At 43.0% G+C, this 15,287-nt stretch overlaps 1 protein-coding gene across 7 annotated transcripts in view; it reads left to right on the forward strand.

Annotated features, from left to right (window-relative positions):
* Nucleotides 1–15,287, forward strand: part of BCL2 (BCL2 apoptosis regulator) — a 170,882-nt gene that overhangs the window by 25,623 nt on the left and 129,972 nt on the right. Inside the window, exon 3 of one of the 7 annotated variants that reach the window (XM_046671654.1) lies at nt 5,211–5,413. The exons of the other annotated variants lie outside the window; for them this stretch is intronic. Coding sequence (XP_046527610.1) covers nt 5,211–5,255 — 45 coding nt within the window. The 3' untranslated portion in view covers nt 5,256–5,413. Of the gene's footprint in view, nt 1–5,210; nt 5,414–15,287 lie in introns of those variants that run through there. 7 annotated transcript variants of the gene reach the window in all.

The following is a 15,287-nucleotide window of genomic DNA, read 5'->3' on the forward strand; positions in this document are numbered from 1 at the left end:
GATTTTTTTTTTTTTTTTTTTTTTTGGTGAGGAAGACTGGCCCTGAGCTAACATCTGTTGCAATCTTCTTTTTTTTTGGGCTTGAGGAAGAATGGCCCTGAGCTAACATCTGTTGCCAATATTCCTCTTTTTTGGCTTGAGGAAGAGTGGCCCTGAGCTAACATCTGTGCCCATCTTCCTCTATTTTGTATGTGGGACGCCACCACAGCATGGTTTGATGAGTGGTGTGTAGATCTGTGCCCGGGATCCGAGCCTGTGAACCCTGGGCCGCCAAAGTGGAGCACACAAACTTAACCACTATGCCACAGGGCCAGCTCCGAAATCTGGATTACTTATTAAATATATTGCATAATTCAGAAGGAAAGTCTTTCTAAAATTTTGTATTTTGTTTCGATGTTCACCCTAATCTATTAGATTGCCATTCTTTCATACTTGTAAAAGTGAAAAGAAGTGTCATTAATTATTACACTGGGACACCAGGGTAAACTAGGATGGCCCTGGACAAATTGGCACCTATAATGATAACCCTGAACACATCCATCTTTTTAAGGATTGGGCATAATTTTTTCCTTTTGGTTTTATGCTGAGTCCTTCCAATATTTTTTTGAAAACCAGATAAACTATTGTGTAAGTTTCTCTGTCACTGTAAACCACTCTAAGCGTATCCACTAGAACCACTCTGGTTGATCTCTGAAGTCTCTCTCTAGATCTTATCTGGACTCTTCGTTTCCACCCTCGTGATGCAGCCGCATCACCTCTTCCCGTTGCCTGGCTCTCCTGTGAGCTCCGCGCTGCTTTAAAGTGGCTTCTAGCCTCCGTGGACTCTAACTGAACTTCCTTCCCTTGAGATTCTTCTATTTCCCTAAGCCACCCTTTTAGAAATCATTTCTTTGTTTAGGAGTTTAAGAATAGGAAGAGGAGACATAAGCTAGATTCTGTGTCTGTTTCAGTAAGATTGTCTTCCACCTTTCCCATGTGGGAAAGGAATGCATCTAAAAGTCCTTTTAGCAGTTTTTTTCTATTTTATTGAGAAATAAATAAAGAATACCCCTGTGTATGCCAGGGCCTTGTTTGTTAGTGTGACAAAAAGAGTTCCAAGTGAATTCAGTAGTTCAAAAGCTATTTGCTCACCTTTGTGCTCTCCAACATGCTCTTGCATGTGCTTTTACAGGTTGAGATAGGACTCTCTGGTTTAAATTGCAAACTCCAAGAAGTGAGAAGCTCTGTTTGTGTAACTTTCTCTGAAGGATGCCCAGCACAGGCCTGTGGCCCCATCAACACTTGTTGAGTATTGTTTTGCAGTGCTAACGATGATCTGTTGAAGAGCCTCGGGCCAGATGTGACAGTAGCTGTCCAAGGAGGTGATGTTCCCATCCACACCATCTTGTGAGTCTCTGCTAAGAAGGATGATGACTTTTTGAAAAATGCAGAATTTTTTTCATAACCATAAACTCCCAGTCAAAATAATAATCCATTTTTAGAACAATTTAGAGATCCTTTCAACAAATAAGGAAGAATGAGAACCGAGCATATGTGCCTCAACGATTCGATATTGGGAGAAAATCAGCTTCATCTTACTAAATAACTCCTGTGAAAAACCTTATCCATTTTTTGCTTTTTTGCATTTTTTCAATCTGCAGCTAAATTAGGCTACAGGAAAAGGATGGTGTACCTTCAAAGAGCAAGTTGGGTTGGCTGGGTTCTTTCTATTCATGGAAAACAGCTGTGGGTGCCGAGGGTGGAAGTTAGGGTTTTGTTCCACGCAAAGGTGGGAAGGTTCGGTCTTGAGAACATATCGCTCGTCAGTGGAGGAGTTCGCAGATGTTGAGCTGTTTTATCAACATCTTTGAGGCGTTTGAAATGTGTTGATAATGACCTGGGAAAGAGACCTGGGTGGGATGAGGGTGGGAGTAGGAAGAAAACATTCATCCTACACAGTGCTCATATCTTCTCTTGTTTTTCTATCTGTGGTGACTGCAGATTAAATGAATTAGGTTATTCGTTTCCATTGACTTCTACTGAAGAGAAGTACTTATATAATCCTATCGTTATTTTTTCCTGCTGAGTGAAGCATGAATTAAGTCTGTGAAAGGAGAGCCGTCCAAAGCCATGGGTTATATTTCTCTCCTTCATCATGCTGTCTATCTCAAGTGGAATTCCAACAGTGGAGTTTAGCTTCAGTTTTGTCGAAAAGGATTACTGCTATTGCCCTTATTATGAATGAGGTGTTGAGGTTGTTTTCTTTATTTCAAGTGAAAAACCAATTTTAGGGATTCTCTTTTGCTTTGAAAAATGTGTTCTGAGGGATATGTTGAGTAATCGGTTTGGAAGGTTCTTTAATACTGTTTGCCATGACTCCTCTCTCTCTCTTTTTTTCTGACTCTCTTATGAGTGAACTTCTCCATCCCCATAGCATCAGTGTCACCTATATGGCAGCTGATTCTCAGATGGGTATTTCTGCAGAATCCAGTTCTGCTTATATACTATTTCCTGATTAACCTTTCTACTTGGATTTCCTATTGTCAGCTCAGATTTAACATTCAAAAACTGTTTAATTTTTAAATTCAGGACTAAACTCATCATTATCCCTCCAGAACCTTTTGTGGACTCAACAGTTTCTCTTCACATCACCACCATTCTCCTGATCGCCCAGCCTCAAAATGTGGGATGCATTTTTACTGCTTCTGCCCAGCTTCCTTTGGAGGGAGTCACAAGGCCCTGTCATTCCTCGATTCCTCCATTCCTCACTAATCTTGCTGCCACCACCTTTATTAACTTTCGCCTAGGCAATTCCATTAAGGTGCTCCAGATTCTCCTCACTCCACTTTGTCTTATGCTTTCTAACAGATTTGATTCAAATTCTTCCCTGATTGGAAAAAAAAAAAAGGCTCCTCCTCTCCTACGAGATAAAGGAGGCTGCTTGCTGTTCAGGTTCCTCTCTAGTCATGAATTTTCAGCATTCAGCATTCCCTGCTACTCCTTAAACCCATCCTTTCTTCTCTGCTCTGGGGAGTTTTTTTCCTGCTATTTTTACATCCCAGAGTACTCTGCTTTCATCCAAGTTGTCCAAACTTCGCCATCCCTTAAGCCTCAGACCTCCTGGAGCAGGGTATCCCTGTAAGAATGACCCTGCTGACTTCTGAATCTCTACTGCCCTTCCAACTTCTGTTGTTCCTCCTTTCCCGGATTCGCCACATGCTCTCCGATAGGTCTTTGATATACGTATGTTTGCTGTCCTTTTCTTTCTTCCTGTCCTAGATTATAAAAGTGTTGAGGCTCCAGGCTCTGTCTTCTGCGTTTGTATATCCACCACCATACCTGAAAATGGTCTTGCCCTTGTGAGTGCTCAATGACATTTACTGAATGAATGAATAAGCTAATAGAATATAGTCTATTTGCCATCTCTTACTTACGACTTGTTGACTTCTCTCCTTGCTTCATTCATTCAATCAACAATTACGTGTTGAGTGCCTACTCCAGTGCTAAAGCATATGGAGACATCAGTGAACAAAACAAAGTTTCCTGCCCTGAAGGCGCTTACATTGTACCTTCTCCCTAAGACTCGCCTTCTTTGCATTCACCCTATTCAGCTCTGGGAGAAACAGGAAGCAGTTATTTTAAATGTTATTAACTTTATATTTTGTTATTCTGTGATTAAACTGTGCTGCTAAGAACATTATGCCTTGTTGGTAGTTTGCAACTTTGAGATTCTGGTTCTTAAAATTGGTTACATATCCCAGTGGCTGTGCCAGTGTTGAAAACTACTTCTTTTCCCTCCCTGACTATTATTAAATCAAGTCATTTTGTAAATTGCTCTGACATAGTGACAGAGATCTCCTTGAGTTCAGTCCTGTCTGGAGCACTGAAACTTTTGCTGGGCTGCTGCCAGTTGACGAGGAGCAAGTCGGTGCTCATCTTCCTTTGGTTGTTTGCTACATGTTATAAAACAAAACAGCAGCGAATTGCATCCTGGCATCAATAAGAATGGAAAAAAAATGTTTTTCAGTTTGATCTGTATGTTACGGATAAGGAAGAAAAAACTTTGGTCTATAGATACATGTAAATATGGTAGTGTTGATGGCAAACGTGTTAATGGGGAATGTGTCTAAAATCTTTATTGGATCAGTATTGTTCTCTATTTGTGATTTTGAGTGACTGTCGGTCACATACACACACAACTCAGAATAATCTAGTGTGCCATCTCTACGTAGGACCGTAGAGCCACAAGTCCTTTTTTATTATAGCTGCAGTGTAACAGTATTGGTGGGTAGAGATTGCTTTCAATGCCAAAACCCAACAATTTTGTTTTCAAATTCCTGAAAACTAAAAAAAGAAATCTTGGTGACGTAAATGTTCCAAATTCAAAATATCCAAATGTGAACTCATCAACTTCCTCCTTGAGCCCGCTGTTCCATGTCTGTTCTGTCTGGTTAATGAGATCACCATCCACCCAAACAAAGCCCCAACCCTGAAGCCATTTTCAACTCAGTTTTCTGTGAGACAGAGCTTTCCCGGGTGATCACTTAAGATCCTTTCCGACTCTAAAAATCCATAGTCCACAGCTCTATGATTCCTTCTTCTCGTGGATTCCCCACTCACCTGAATCCTCCTCTCTTGAAATCTCGCTCCCCTAAATCCCCCTCCTTTTTTTTTTATCCTGCTACTTCTGTAACTCAACTTCTCATTACTTCTTGACAATTCTGTAGTCTCTCAGCTTCTCTCCCTGTCATTTAAAAAATTTATTTTTAAATTGACATATAGTAAAGTTCACTGTTTGTGTTTACAGTTCTGAGTTTTGACAGATGCGTAGAGACATAACCATCCCCATAATCAGGTCACGGAACAGATCCCTCACCCCTAAAAAAGTTCCCTGATGTTGTCCCTTTGTAGACAAACCCTTCTCCACCCTCAGCCCCTGGCAACTGGCTGACTCTTTTCCATCCCTGGAGTTTTGCTTTTCCAAAATGTCATGTAAACTGGTCTCCCTCCCTTTGAGCACCTGTGCCTAGCCCATCCATTCTCTGTGTCCATGCCATAATATCGTCCTAATTTAACCTGTTCTAGACCTTGAGAAATGCTTAATTTCTCTGAGCTTCTGTTTCCTTGTTAGTATGTGACTGGGCAAGAGTATAAAATTATTAGCCTAAAGAATTCTAACACTTTCCAAGAAGGTTGGCTCCTGAAGAAGACCCTTTGTTTTCCTAATTCAGGTGACTGATGGGAAGACCAGAAAAGCAGTCAGTTTCTCTGAGTAAGAAATGGTGCCCTGGAGCTATTGGTGTTGGAAAGAAAGAAGAAAGAGAGAGAGAGATGAGAACAACTACTACAAGGAGCAAAAAGTTGGGAGGAGAGGTGTCCACAGAGGAGGTTTGGGATGAGAGTTGCTGTGAATGTGCCATCATTTCCTTAGTGCCCTTAGGATCCCTGCATTAGAAACCCATCTTCCTTCAAGTCCCTCAGAGCTATGTGGGTGCCTCTTGAACAGGTCTTCATGTTGAGAAGGGAGACAGGAGACCCAGATCTACAATAGGGATAATAACACCTACTCCATGTCATTACCACAAGAGTATCATGAATAACAAGCTGGCGCTGTGCCTGGCAGAGTTTGGGTACCAAGGAACTGTTGACTCTCTTCCCAAGATTCTATGCCATCTCCAACCTCTCCTTTTATGTTCCATCCCTCACCTCAAAATTGCCCAAATCCTAGCTCTTTAGCTTGGTAGACAGATATACCAGTCCTCATTCTAGCTTACCTCTCATTGACCCTCTCTCTCTTCTCTACCTCCTGCTCCTCCTCCCCACCCCCTCAGCCTCGATCTCATGCTCTTTGTTGAATCCTCCCCTCTCGCCTTCCATCAGAATTCACCTCTCTTTTGTCTGTGTCTTCTTTGTGTTTATGTAAGGTACAATAGGTTTTGTATCATAATTATTCATCTATGTCTCTATTCCCTCCCTTGAGCTGTGTAAAAGGTTCTAAATTCATATCTGATGAAATGAAATTAATTCCTAAATAATCACAGCAACTTTGAGAATAGTAAAAGGAAGAGTAAGGCACGTCTTTTCCATCGTGCTCCCATTTTGAATACAAGTAGCATGCGTATTACTGGGCAGGGTTTGCTCTTAGAGACTTCCTGTGGTTGGGAATACATCAGCTGGTCTGCTTTCAAACAGCTGTCATTTGGTCAGAGCTCCTCAGGTGACCTTTTTATGCACACAAGATTAGGACACAGTCCAGATAGACAGAGAAGTATGGGCATCCCCATACCAACAAGGCTTGGCAGGCTGCTGTTGCTGAAAGTGGAGGGAGAGTGTCCTTTTGGTGGTGGGAACCTGCTGCCACTGCACCTCCCACCCTCACCCCATCCCCATCAGTTTGTCAAATTTAAGTAGCTGACAGATGGCAGGGAACACAAAGTCGTGCTGTTACGGAAACCAAAGTGGGCTCTGCCTTCCCCCCACCCCCCCGGCAAGTTAAATCAGACTCTCCACCAGAAGTAGTTGGCTCACAAAGTAAGGTATATTTTCTGCAAATAGGAGGTAGGAGGCCATGAGGAATCATTTCCAAAGTCATGGCATCCCGGAACAAAGGGAAGCAGGGACGTTTGTTTTGGATGAGGGATGAGTATTCAAAAGGGAGAGGTGGGTCTTTGCTTGCGCCGGCTCAGTTGGAAAACATGCTTCCACATACCCTGCAAGTTAGGGTAATAAGGCCTGAGCTCCTCCTGGAGAGATCTTAGCATTAAAACTAGGGCAAAGGTCATAGGCATGGCTCTTGTGGAGGTTTGGTCTGGCTCAGGGTGGTTGGTGATTGCATCTCCTTAACATAACAAAAGGGAAAAAAAGCAATTTGGGAAAACAGTTAAATGGTTCCAAACCCGCCCTTGAGTTCCTAGGGCACTTAGTGGGTGACTGTGCTTGCTAAATAAAGTTGAGTGAGTGTGCTTCCAGCATCACCCAGACCCATGCTGAGATGCAGAGCGCCCCACCCCCAACCCCGCCCCGCCACACACACAATCACACACATACACAGTTACCCTCCGTGTAAGCTGCCACCACTTCACATCACTGTCTCCCCCCATATACGATGAGCCTGTTTGTGAAACGCAAGCTCAGGATTCCGTTCCTGTGTAAGAGCCATAGCACATGGCTGACATATGTTCAATTTGTGGCCCACACAAGCCTCTAGACGCTTCTCCCATCCAGTACCCCACCAGCAATTCCCCATCTTGTATTTGCATATGTTCCCCTTTCACAAGAATGTGGGGAGGATGAAGTCTGCAGCTGCCTCCCTGCCCAGAAACAGCACCAATTAAGGCCGTGCATCCTTGGAGAGATGTCAGGACAATCACAAGGGTTCTTTCCTCCCACTGGAGCTCAGTTCCAGAGGTCAGCCAGAGAGAGAATGCAGCAAGGACAGAGCCCCCGACACCATTTCTCTTCCCACCAGTCCATCTCCAGGCAGTGGTATTCAGCAAGGAACGATAACCCCTCTTTCCTTGCCAGGGGAGCTGAGTACACACGGCTCTTGGATGAGTGAGAAGTTCGCCCAATGATCTTTATTTTTCCATTTAAAAAGAATCCTTGTTCAGTCTCCTTCCCTCCAGTTGCTGCATTTATGCCCTTTTCGGTCCCTTGGGTGGTATAGCTGCTGGTGAGGAGGCTGTGGTAGGCCCTGAAAGGCAGAGCAAGGTGCGGAGACCTCTGCCTCTTGGGGATGCTCCAAAACCTGTTGCCAACAACACTTTTCCCTCTTTTCTTGGCGTCTACACTCGCTGGAGTGGAGCCTGATGGGAGCCAGCCCCTTTGGCCTTCCAGGATTCTCCGAGTCTGGAGCCAGAGCTGCATAAGCCTGACCTGGGCCCGAGGGGAGGATGGTTTTAATAAAAATCCTCATTTCTTCTTCCCTCAACTGAGACTACACTGCAACCAAAAATTTAGTCAAGATGCCCCCAAGCCCTAAGATGCTCAAACTATTAGGGGAGCACAGAGTTCTCTGCTCTGAGATTTTATGCTCTTGAGTCACGGATTTGAAGCTACCTTTTTCTGGATTTAGAACTTCAAAATGATGAACTCGTTTAAAGTTCCCTGTTGAGTGTTGGGAGCCCTGCCGCATAAGTACTGCAGAGGCTGCATATGGTACCAGCATATGGTTCTCGCATTGAAGCAGTGGGCTCAGGGTACACCCTCGCCAAGCCCCCCCCGGTTGTGAATGACCCTTGTGAGTCAAACGCCCTTAGTACAGCTCAGATCCTGGGCATATCTACTTCTGGGGCCCCCAAATAGGGGAGACTGCTTAGCACAACATTTGGGTCCTTGCATGAGAGCTCTGCAGAACCATTTATGACGGTCCCCTCCACCCCAGCCCTGGCTTTGGGGGTTCTCAGGCTTCTTAGTGGGGAGGATGCTGTGGCTGATTGTGAGGCTCTTCCCTTTCTAGCAGCGCCAGTACCCTCAGCTCAGCCCTGGCTTCATTCCTCTGCCTCTTAGGGCTTCAGTGAGTTCCACACCCAGAGGGAGCCCCCACTGGCCCACACTGCATCTTATTTTAAAATGGCGTGGGGCATCTTGACCAAATTTTTGGTTGCTATAGACTAAATGTGTCACCCCAAAATTCATAGGTTGAAACCTAACACCCTGTGTGATGGTATTAGGATATGGGCCTTTGGGATGTGGTCGTGAAGGTGCAGCCCTCATCAGTGGGATTAGTGTTCTTATAAAGAGACCCCAGAGAGCTCATAGGAGTCAGTGAGAAGATAGCTTTCTATGAACTAGGAAGCGGCCTCTCACCAGACATTGAATCTGCTGCTCCTTAATCTTAGACTTCCCAGCCTCTAGAACTATGAGAAATAAATTTCTGTTGTTTATAAGCCATCCAGTCTATGATATTCTGTTATAGGAGCCCGAACAGACGAAGACCCAGGGGTGCTCAACCCTAGCCGCACGTTGAAGTCACCCAGGGAACGTTTAAAAATTTCGACGCCCAGGCCACATCTCAGACTCATTGAATCAGAATATCTGAGGGGTGGAGAGCGGGACCCAGGAATAAATATTTTTTAAAGCTTCCCAGATGTTCCTTTAGGCCAAGGCTGCCCACGTCACATTCCTGAGTACTCAATGGCAGGCACATCGGCACCCCTTTTGTTGACCTGCTGCCGTTAGGGTGACAAAGGCTGGATTCCGGTTGCCCAGAAGAGTCAAGCTTCTTTTCTGTCGCTGCAGAGTCTGAAGTCAGATTTTCCATTGGAATAGGAAACAAACGCCGAGTTTATTTTAAAAGTGCTCTCGATCTACCTAAAATGAGGAAGTGTGAAGAATCCTGTGGGAGCAGTTTTCTCTCACATTTGAATGAGTCTTTGCTTCCCCTGAACCAGGCCTTGTGGTTTTATCCGTCACCAGAGGGGCTCTATTACTTACTAGGAACGTAATTGAACTGAAGCTTCTGGGGTTGTGCGTTGGGTGACTCGGAAAGTGATCGAAACAGTTTTTCACCAGACAGTGAGAAGTCGTTTGGAGAGACTACGGGTCCCTATAAATCGCACTCTTTTCTGTTGTGTTTCTAGATTGGGATACGGATCTCCCAAGCTGAGAATAGTCCCTGGCTGATTATGTCCAAGTGATTATTTGTTTAAAACTTTAAAAGAAGAAGAGCAGATACAGTACATTTGCACTCAGTTAACCACGCAAACATTTGTAGGCTAAGAAAATAAACAACTAAATTGGTGGTTTGTTTTATTACCAAACTGGTCGAGCTGCACAGACGGGAAAGAGTCCGGCTCTTAGACTGGAAAAGGTTAAGTATTCTTGTGAAGGAAGACTAAAACCTTGAAAGGCTTTACTATTGGTTGAATTTCACTGAAATCAGAAAGTGATCCATTTGATAGCTAGCCACCTAAGACCTTTAGTGCGAACATGGAATGTTTTAATTCTGAGAGATGGGCTTTTGAGAATTCCGCAAATGTCCTTTGTTTTGGCATTTGGTGTTTTTGTTGCCGTATTTACTGCCTTTACTTCCTAGTGGGAGTAGTTTTCTGCTACTAATTACCCAAAGGCAAGAAAAAAAAATAACCACAATTAAAAAAAAAAAAGAAGAGGGGAGCTATGCCTTGAAAGTTTCATTAATTGCAAAATGAAGTTAAATGGAGCATTCAATAAAAGTGCTTCTCAGAACCGATGGAGGGTTTCTCAGAAAGAGCCCATTAGAGCTGGATCCTCTGAAGCAGTGGAAATCCCGGGAACAAAAGCCAAATGCCTGGGAACTGAGTTTCAGAAGAATTTTTGAATTGGTGCAGCTCGGTCATTTACAAAATGGAACGGAGTCACTGACTGTTCTGAAATCTGTTCAGCTGAAATGGGGTAATACATTTAGCTTACATGCACCATGCACATTCCCCTCTTGCTATTATTATATTTTTTACTGCCATTTATTAATCATTTTTCTATGAGCCAAGGCCTGTGTTTTGACATTCATGATCTTACTTTTGATGGTTACAAAGATTCAGTGCCTTTCACAGAAGTCATTAGTAGATTATAGAAGGGTCATAATGCTAACTCGTTGGTGTTTCGAGTAAGTAAAATCTGCAATGACATTTGCAGTGTTATTTAGACGTATGTTAAAGCTAACCTTGAAAATAAGATTTCCATTCCACTGACATGCTTTACAAATCAGACCTCCGTTCAGGAGGGAAAAAGAAAAATAAATGAAGTCAACTTTCTGTATTGCTGAAACCATGGGCTAAACTGGGTGTTTGGGCACATCATTTTCAAGGTCACTATAGGCTCGTGCATGCATAACTGGGTTTTTGAAGATTGGAAGCAATTCTGATAAACTTCTAAGGTAAGTTCTGTTCCTTCAGTACCTAAGAGAAATACCTACTAATTGCATCTCATGGATTGGAAGGGCAGCTTAAAGATAATCAGGATTGCAATTTAAACATCATCAAAGGGTGACGTGTAGCTTGACTGTCTTAATTACTTATGTTTTGAGAACTTGGGATAACAGCCCTAACTGAAATAAGTTATTAAGTCAGGTAATATTAATGCCCTTTTAATCAACTGTAATCTTTACTTCACGTGATCAACATTAAGCTTACCTTAGCTAATTAGAGCTATGGGCTGCTCAAACCACAAATGGAATACTTAGTAAATCTGATAGTATTGCTATGGCTGTGGACTAATTTTAGTTCGCTCTTTACCTTTAGAAACTCTTTAACATTAGAAATTACATTGAAAAATGAAATAACTTAGGGAAATTGTTAACTGACAATTGGATGGGTTAATCAAAAAGCAACAACTACCAACAACCAGACAAACAATCATGAGTGTGTGTAGATGTGCTGTCTTCAATCATAAGCGTGTGTAGACATGCTGTCTTTTCTCAATTGTGAACATGGTAAAATGAACTTTTCTGGTTTGCAGATGTACCTTAAAAATAATTGCTGCCATTTATTTTTTTAGAAAATTTTAAAGTAGTTTTAAAAATTGTGGTAAAATATGTATAACATAAAATTTACTATTTTAACTGTTTTTCAATGTGCAGTTCAGCTGCATTAAGTACATTCACACTCTTGTGCAGTCATCACTGCCATCCATCTCTAGAACTTTTTTCATTCTCCCAAACAGAAACTCTGTACCCATTAAACACCATCTCCACGTTCTCCCCTCCTCCTCAGCCCCTGGCAACAGCCATTCTACTTTCTCTCTCTGTGAATTTGACTACTCTAGGTACCTCATGTAAGCGGAATCATATTTGTGTCTGGCTTTATTTCACTTAGCATAATATCTTCAAGGTGCGTCCATGTTGTAGCATGTGTCAGAACTTCCTTCCTTTTTAAGGCTGAGTAATATTCCATTGTCTGTGTAGACCACAATTCTGTTGGGAACATACCGAGTAGTGGAATTGTTGTAGATGTCATGCCAAATAGTTTTCCAAAATGGTTGTATCAATTTACACTCCCATCAGCTGTGTATGAGAGTTCCTGATATTTTGCATACACTCCAAATTTAGAATGGTCAAGTCTCTTTATTTTAGCCGTTCTGGTGTGTTCATAATGGTATCATATTGTAGGTGGGGCGTTTGCATTCCTCTGATTACTAATTATTGATTACTGATTGCTTTTCATGTATTTATTGGTCATCATCTTTTATGACATGCCCATTTATGTCTCTTGCTCATTTTTTCACCTCTGTTGCCTGCCCTTTTCTCAGGGATTTGTAGGAGTTCTTTGTCTTCTGGACTGCACCCTTCATTAGTCATATGTGTTGCAAGTATCTTCTCCCACTCTAGATTGCCGTTTTACTCTCTTAGCAGAATCTTTTGATGAAACAAAGTTGTTAATTTTGATGTAGCGTTACTTATCATCCTTTTCCTTTATGGTTACTACTTATTGTATCTTCTTGAACATCTCTCCTATCCCAAGGTCGTGAAGATTTTTCTCTCATATTAACTTCTAAAAGTTGTATTGTTTTGCCATTCACATTTACGTTTATATAAGGCACCTGGAATTGAGTTATGGGAATGTTTTGAGCTGGGAGGGCAAAGTTTTCTTTTTTCCCACATGCATATCCAATCAACTCAGCCCCATTTACTGGGGGAAAATATCTTTTTTCTAAAGCTCTGCAATTAGAATTTTCAAAAATTATGTGTCTGTATATGTGGGGGTCTGATTACGCGCTCCCCATTCTATACCATTGGTCTGTTTGCCTACACCTGTACCAAGGCCACACTGTATTACTTATTACCGCTTTATAAGTCTTGACATCCAGTAGAATAAGTTCTTTGCCTTGTTTGCTTTTCCTCAAGTGTATCCTGGCTCTATCTGGCCGTTTGGCCTTCCCTTTTAGAGTCACTTTATCAAGTTCCACAAAAATACCTATTGGGATTTTGATTTGAATAGCATTTCTTCCTGATAATTTCTGAATAAAATTCATTTCAAGGAAGAGGGGTGGTCTGGGTGGGAACAGCGGCATGATAAAACCAAAAACCAAGAAAAGAATAAGAGAGGACACCTTTTGGCCATCACCAGCCAGGATTTAGCGATTCTAAAATATCTGTTTTGTTTTTTGAGTGGCATTTGTTGGGTATGGAATTGTAGAAGAAACAACTTTTTATTATTTTCTGAGGGAATTTGAGAATCGAATATTTGCCTCCACGGTGTGTTTCTGTACAGTGAGTAGGGAAGAAGGACAGATGTCCCCAGATGAGGGGGACACCGGTGTTAGAGTCCACACAGCTCGCCCTGAAAAGATGGTTATTTAAAAATTTCCCTTCCTCCTCCTCACTGGCGTCTTTCCCCTTTATTGCTCTTTCCCGGGCAAAGGATACGGCCTGAGAAACAGCAGTGGAAGAAAGAGCACATTTTGCAGCTGTGGTTATGGGAGAGCTTGCTGGTTCCCAGGGCAGCTGAGCCCTTTTGTCAGACCAAACTTGAGTTTGTCTGTTTGTCTGTTTGTTCCTCTATTTATCAACACATGTTAATAAGCACCTTTTATGTGTCAGGCACTGTTCCTGGTGCTAGGGAACAAGAGAGACAAGTCCTTGGTCTCATAGAGCTTAATTCTAGTAGCAGAGAAAGTCAATAAACAAGTAAATAAAAAATTTAACATCGAGTAGTAGTAAATTCTAAAGAAAGAAAAAGGAGGGTAAGGGGAGGGTGGAAAGAGGTTGGTGACCTTGTGCATGTCCGAGAGACTTGTCTTCCAGAGAGAGGCCAGGTGGAAGGCCCAGGGCAGGAGCTGGGCCCCTTCAAAGAGGAGCGAAGAGGAGGCTGAGAGTGGGCAGGAGAGGGGTGGGGAGCGGGCTGGGGGGAGCAGCTCTTGCCAGACCCAGACCTCACTTTTCATAACAGATATTTAGTCACACTCCTGTTACTCTCCTGCCGTGAAATTTGTAGAAAATACAACCTATCTACCCACATAATTACAGACCATCAATACAATGCCTTAACCGTAATATATACAAAAAAAGAGTCAATTATAATAAAATGAGTATTTCAGCATGTCTGTGTGTGCATGGCTACATTGGAAGTCTTCATGGTGTGGTCATATGTTTTGCCCCCTAGGTAGGATCACTGGGAAGCTGGGAATGTGGCAGCAATCAAGGCCAACGGCTGCAGATGTCACATTGTCAACTCAATGGCAACCAGTGTTGCCTTTAGTGATGTGGTATTTCTGAAGTGGCAAATACTTCTTAAGAAAGTTCTAAACAGAACAAAGTACATCATCCCCTAGTGCATTCCTAGAAATTCAGTGTTTATGAAAATCATGGAGAAAACCCTTTATGTTGACATGTAAAATGACCATAGGTTTTTACCTGAAGGAATGTCCAGCGGACACTGGACATTCACAGGGGACGTGGGACATTTCTTGGTTGTGTTGGACCATCCCATGCATTTCAGGTTGTCCAGCCTGTCTGGATCCCACCCCTGAAACACCATGAATGACCCTTAATTGTCGTGTGACCACACAAACAGTCCCCATGGGTTTATCGAATGCCCCTGGGGACGGTTCTGCTCCCATCGAGAACCACCGTAGGGCCTAGTAGAGCCGTGCAAGGATTTTGGATTTTATTTTGTGTGTGATGGGAAGCCAGTGGCCAGTTTTGAGTTGGGAAGGGATGTGACCTGAGTTATGTTTTAAAGAAATCTCTTACCGTAAATCTTACCGTAAATGAATAAAGTGGAGACTGATGTTTCAGTGTCTCTCACCAAGAACTTGCTCCTGCAAGAGTGGGCTGCAGGGGTGCTGAGCTGAGCCCTGTCTTCCCTGCCTAGAAGTCTGTCTGTCTGCCTCAGAGCTATCTAAATCACCATCGGAGGGCCTCTGTAAGCATCTCAGCAGCACTTTGCTGTCCACTGCAACTGTGACATCCCCCTGCTGTCCTCTGACTGTGCCCCAGGCTGTTTACAAGTACAGGTGTTGGCTGTCACCTCAAGCAGATTTCAACAGCGTCACTGCCCCCCACCATACACACCCCTAAGCTGTTTTTACAGATCTACGCAAAGTAGTTAGAAGTAGCTTTGTAGTTGAACTTCACACTTGGGTTGTCTTGCCAAGCGGCCTCTCCCTCCAGGCCTCACCCCCTCCAGCGCATCCGCATCCCTCTTGGATATGCTGCCATCTGCTCTAGGGTTTGCTTTGGGCCTGCGATCACAGAAGCATTTCCTGTAACTGGAATCCCCCGTGCCAGGCCTGCCAGACAATAGATAGATAATTGGATAAATCCTAAACTGGAAACTGCGAACAATAAGAGAAAACTGCACATGATGTAGTACGCACACTGCTCCGAGTGA

Source organism: Equus quagga, chromosome 9 (genome assembly GCF_021613505.1).
Source record: "Equus quagga isolate Etosha38 chromosome 9, UCLA_HA_Equagga_1.0, whole genome shotgun sequence".
Classification (NCBI taxonomy): domain Eukaryota; kingdom Metazoa; phylum Chordata; class Mammalia; order Perissodactyla; family Equidae; genus Equus; species Equus quagga.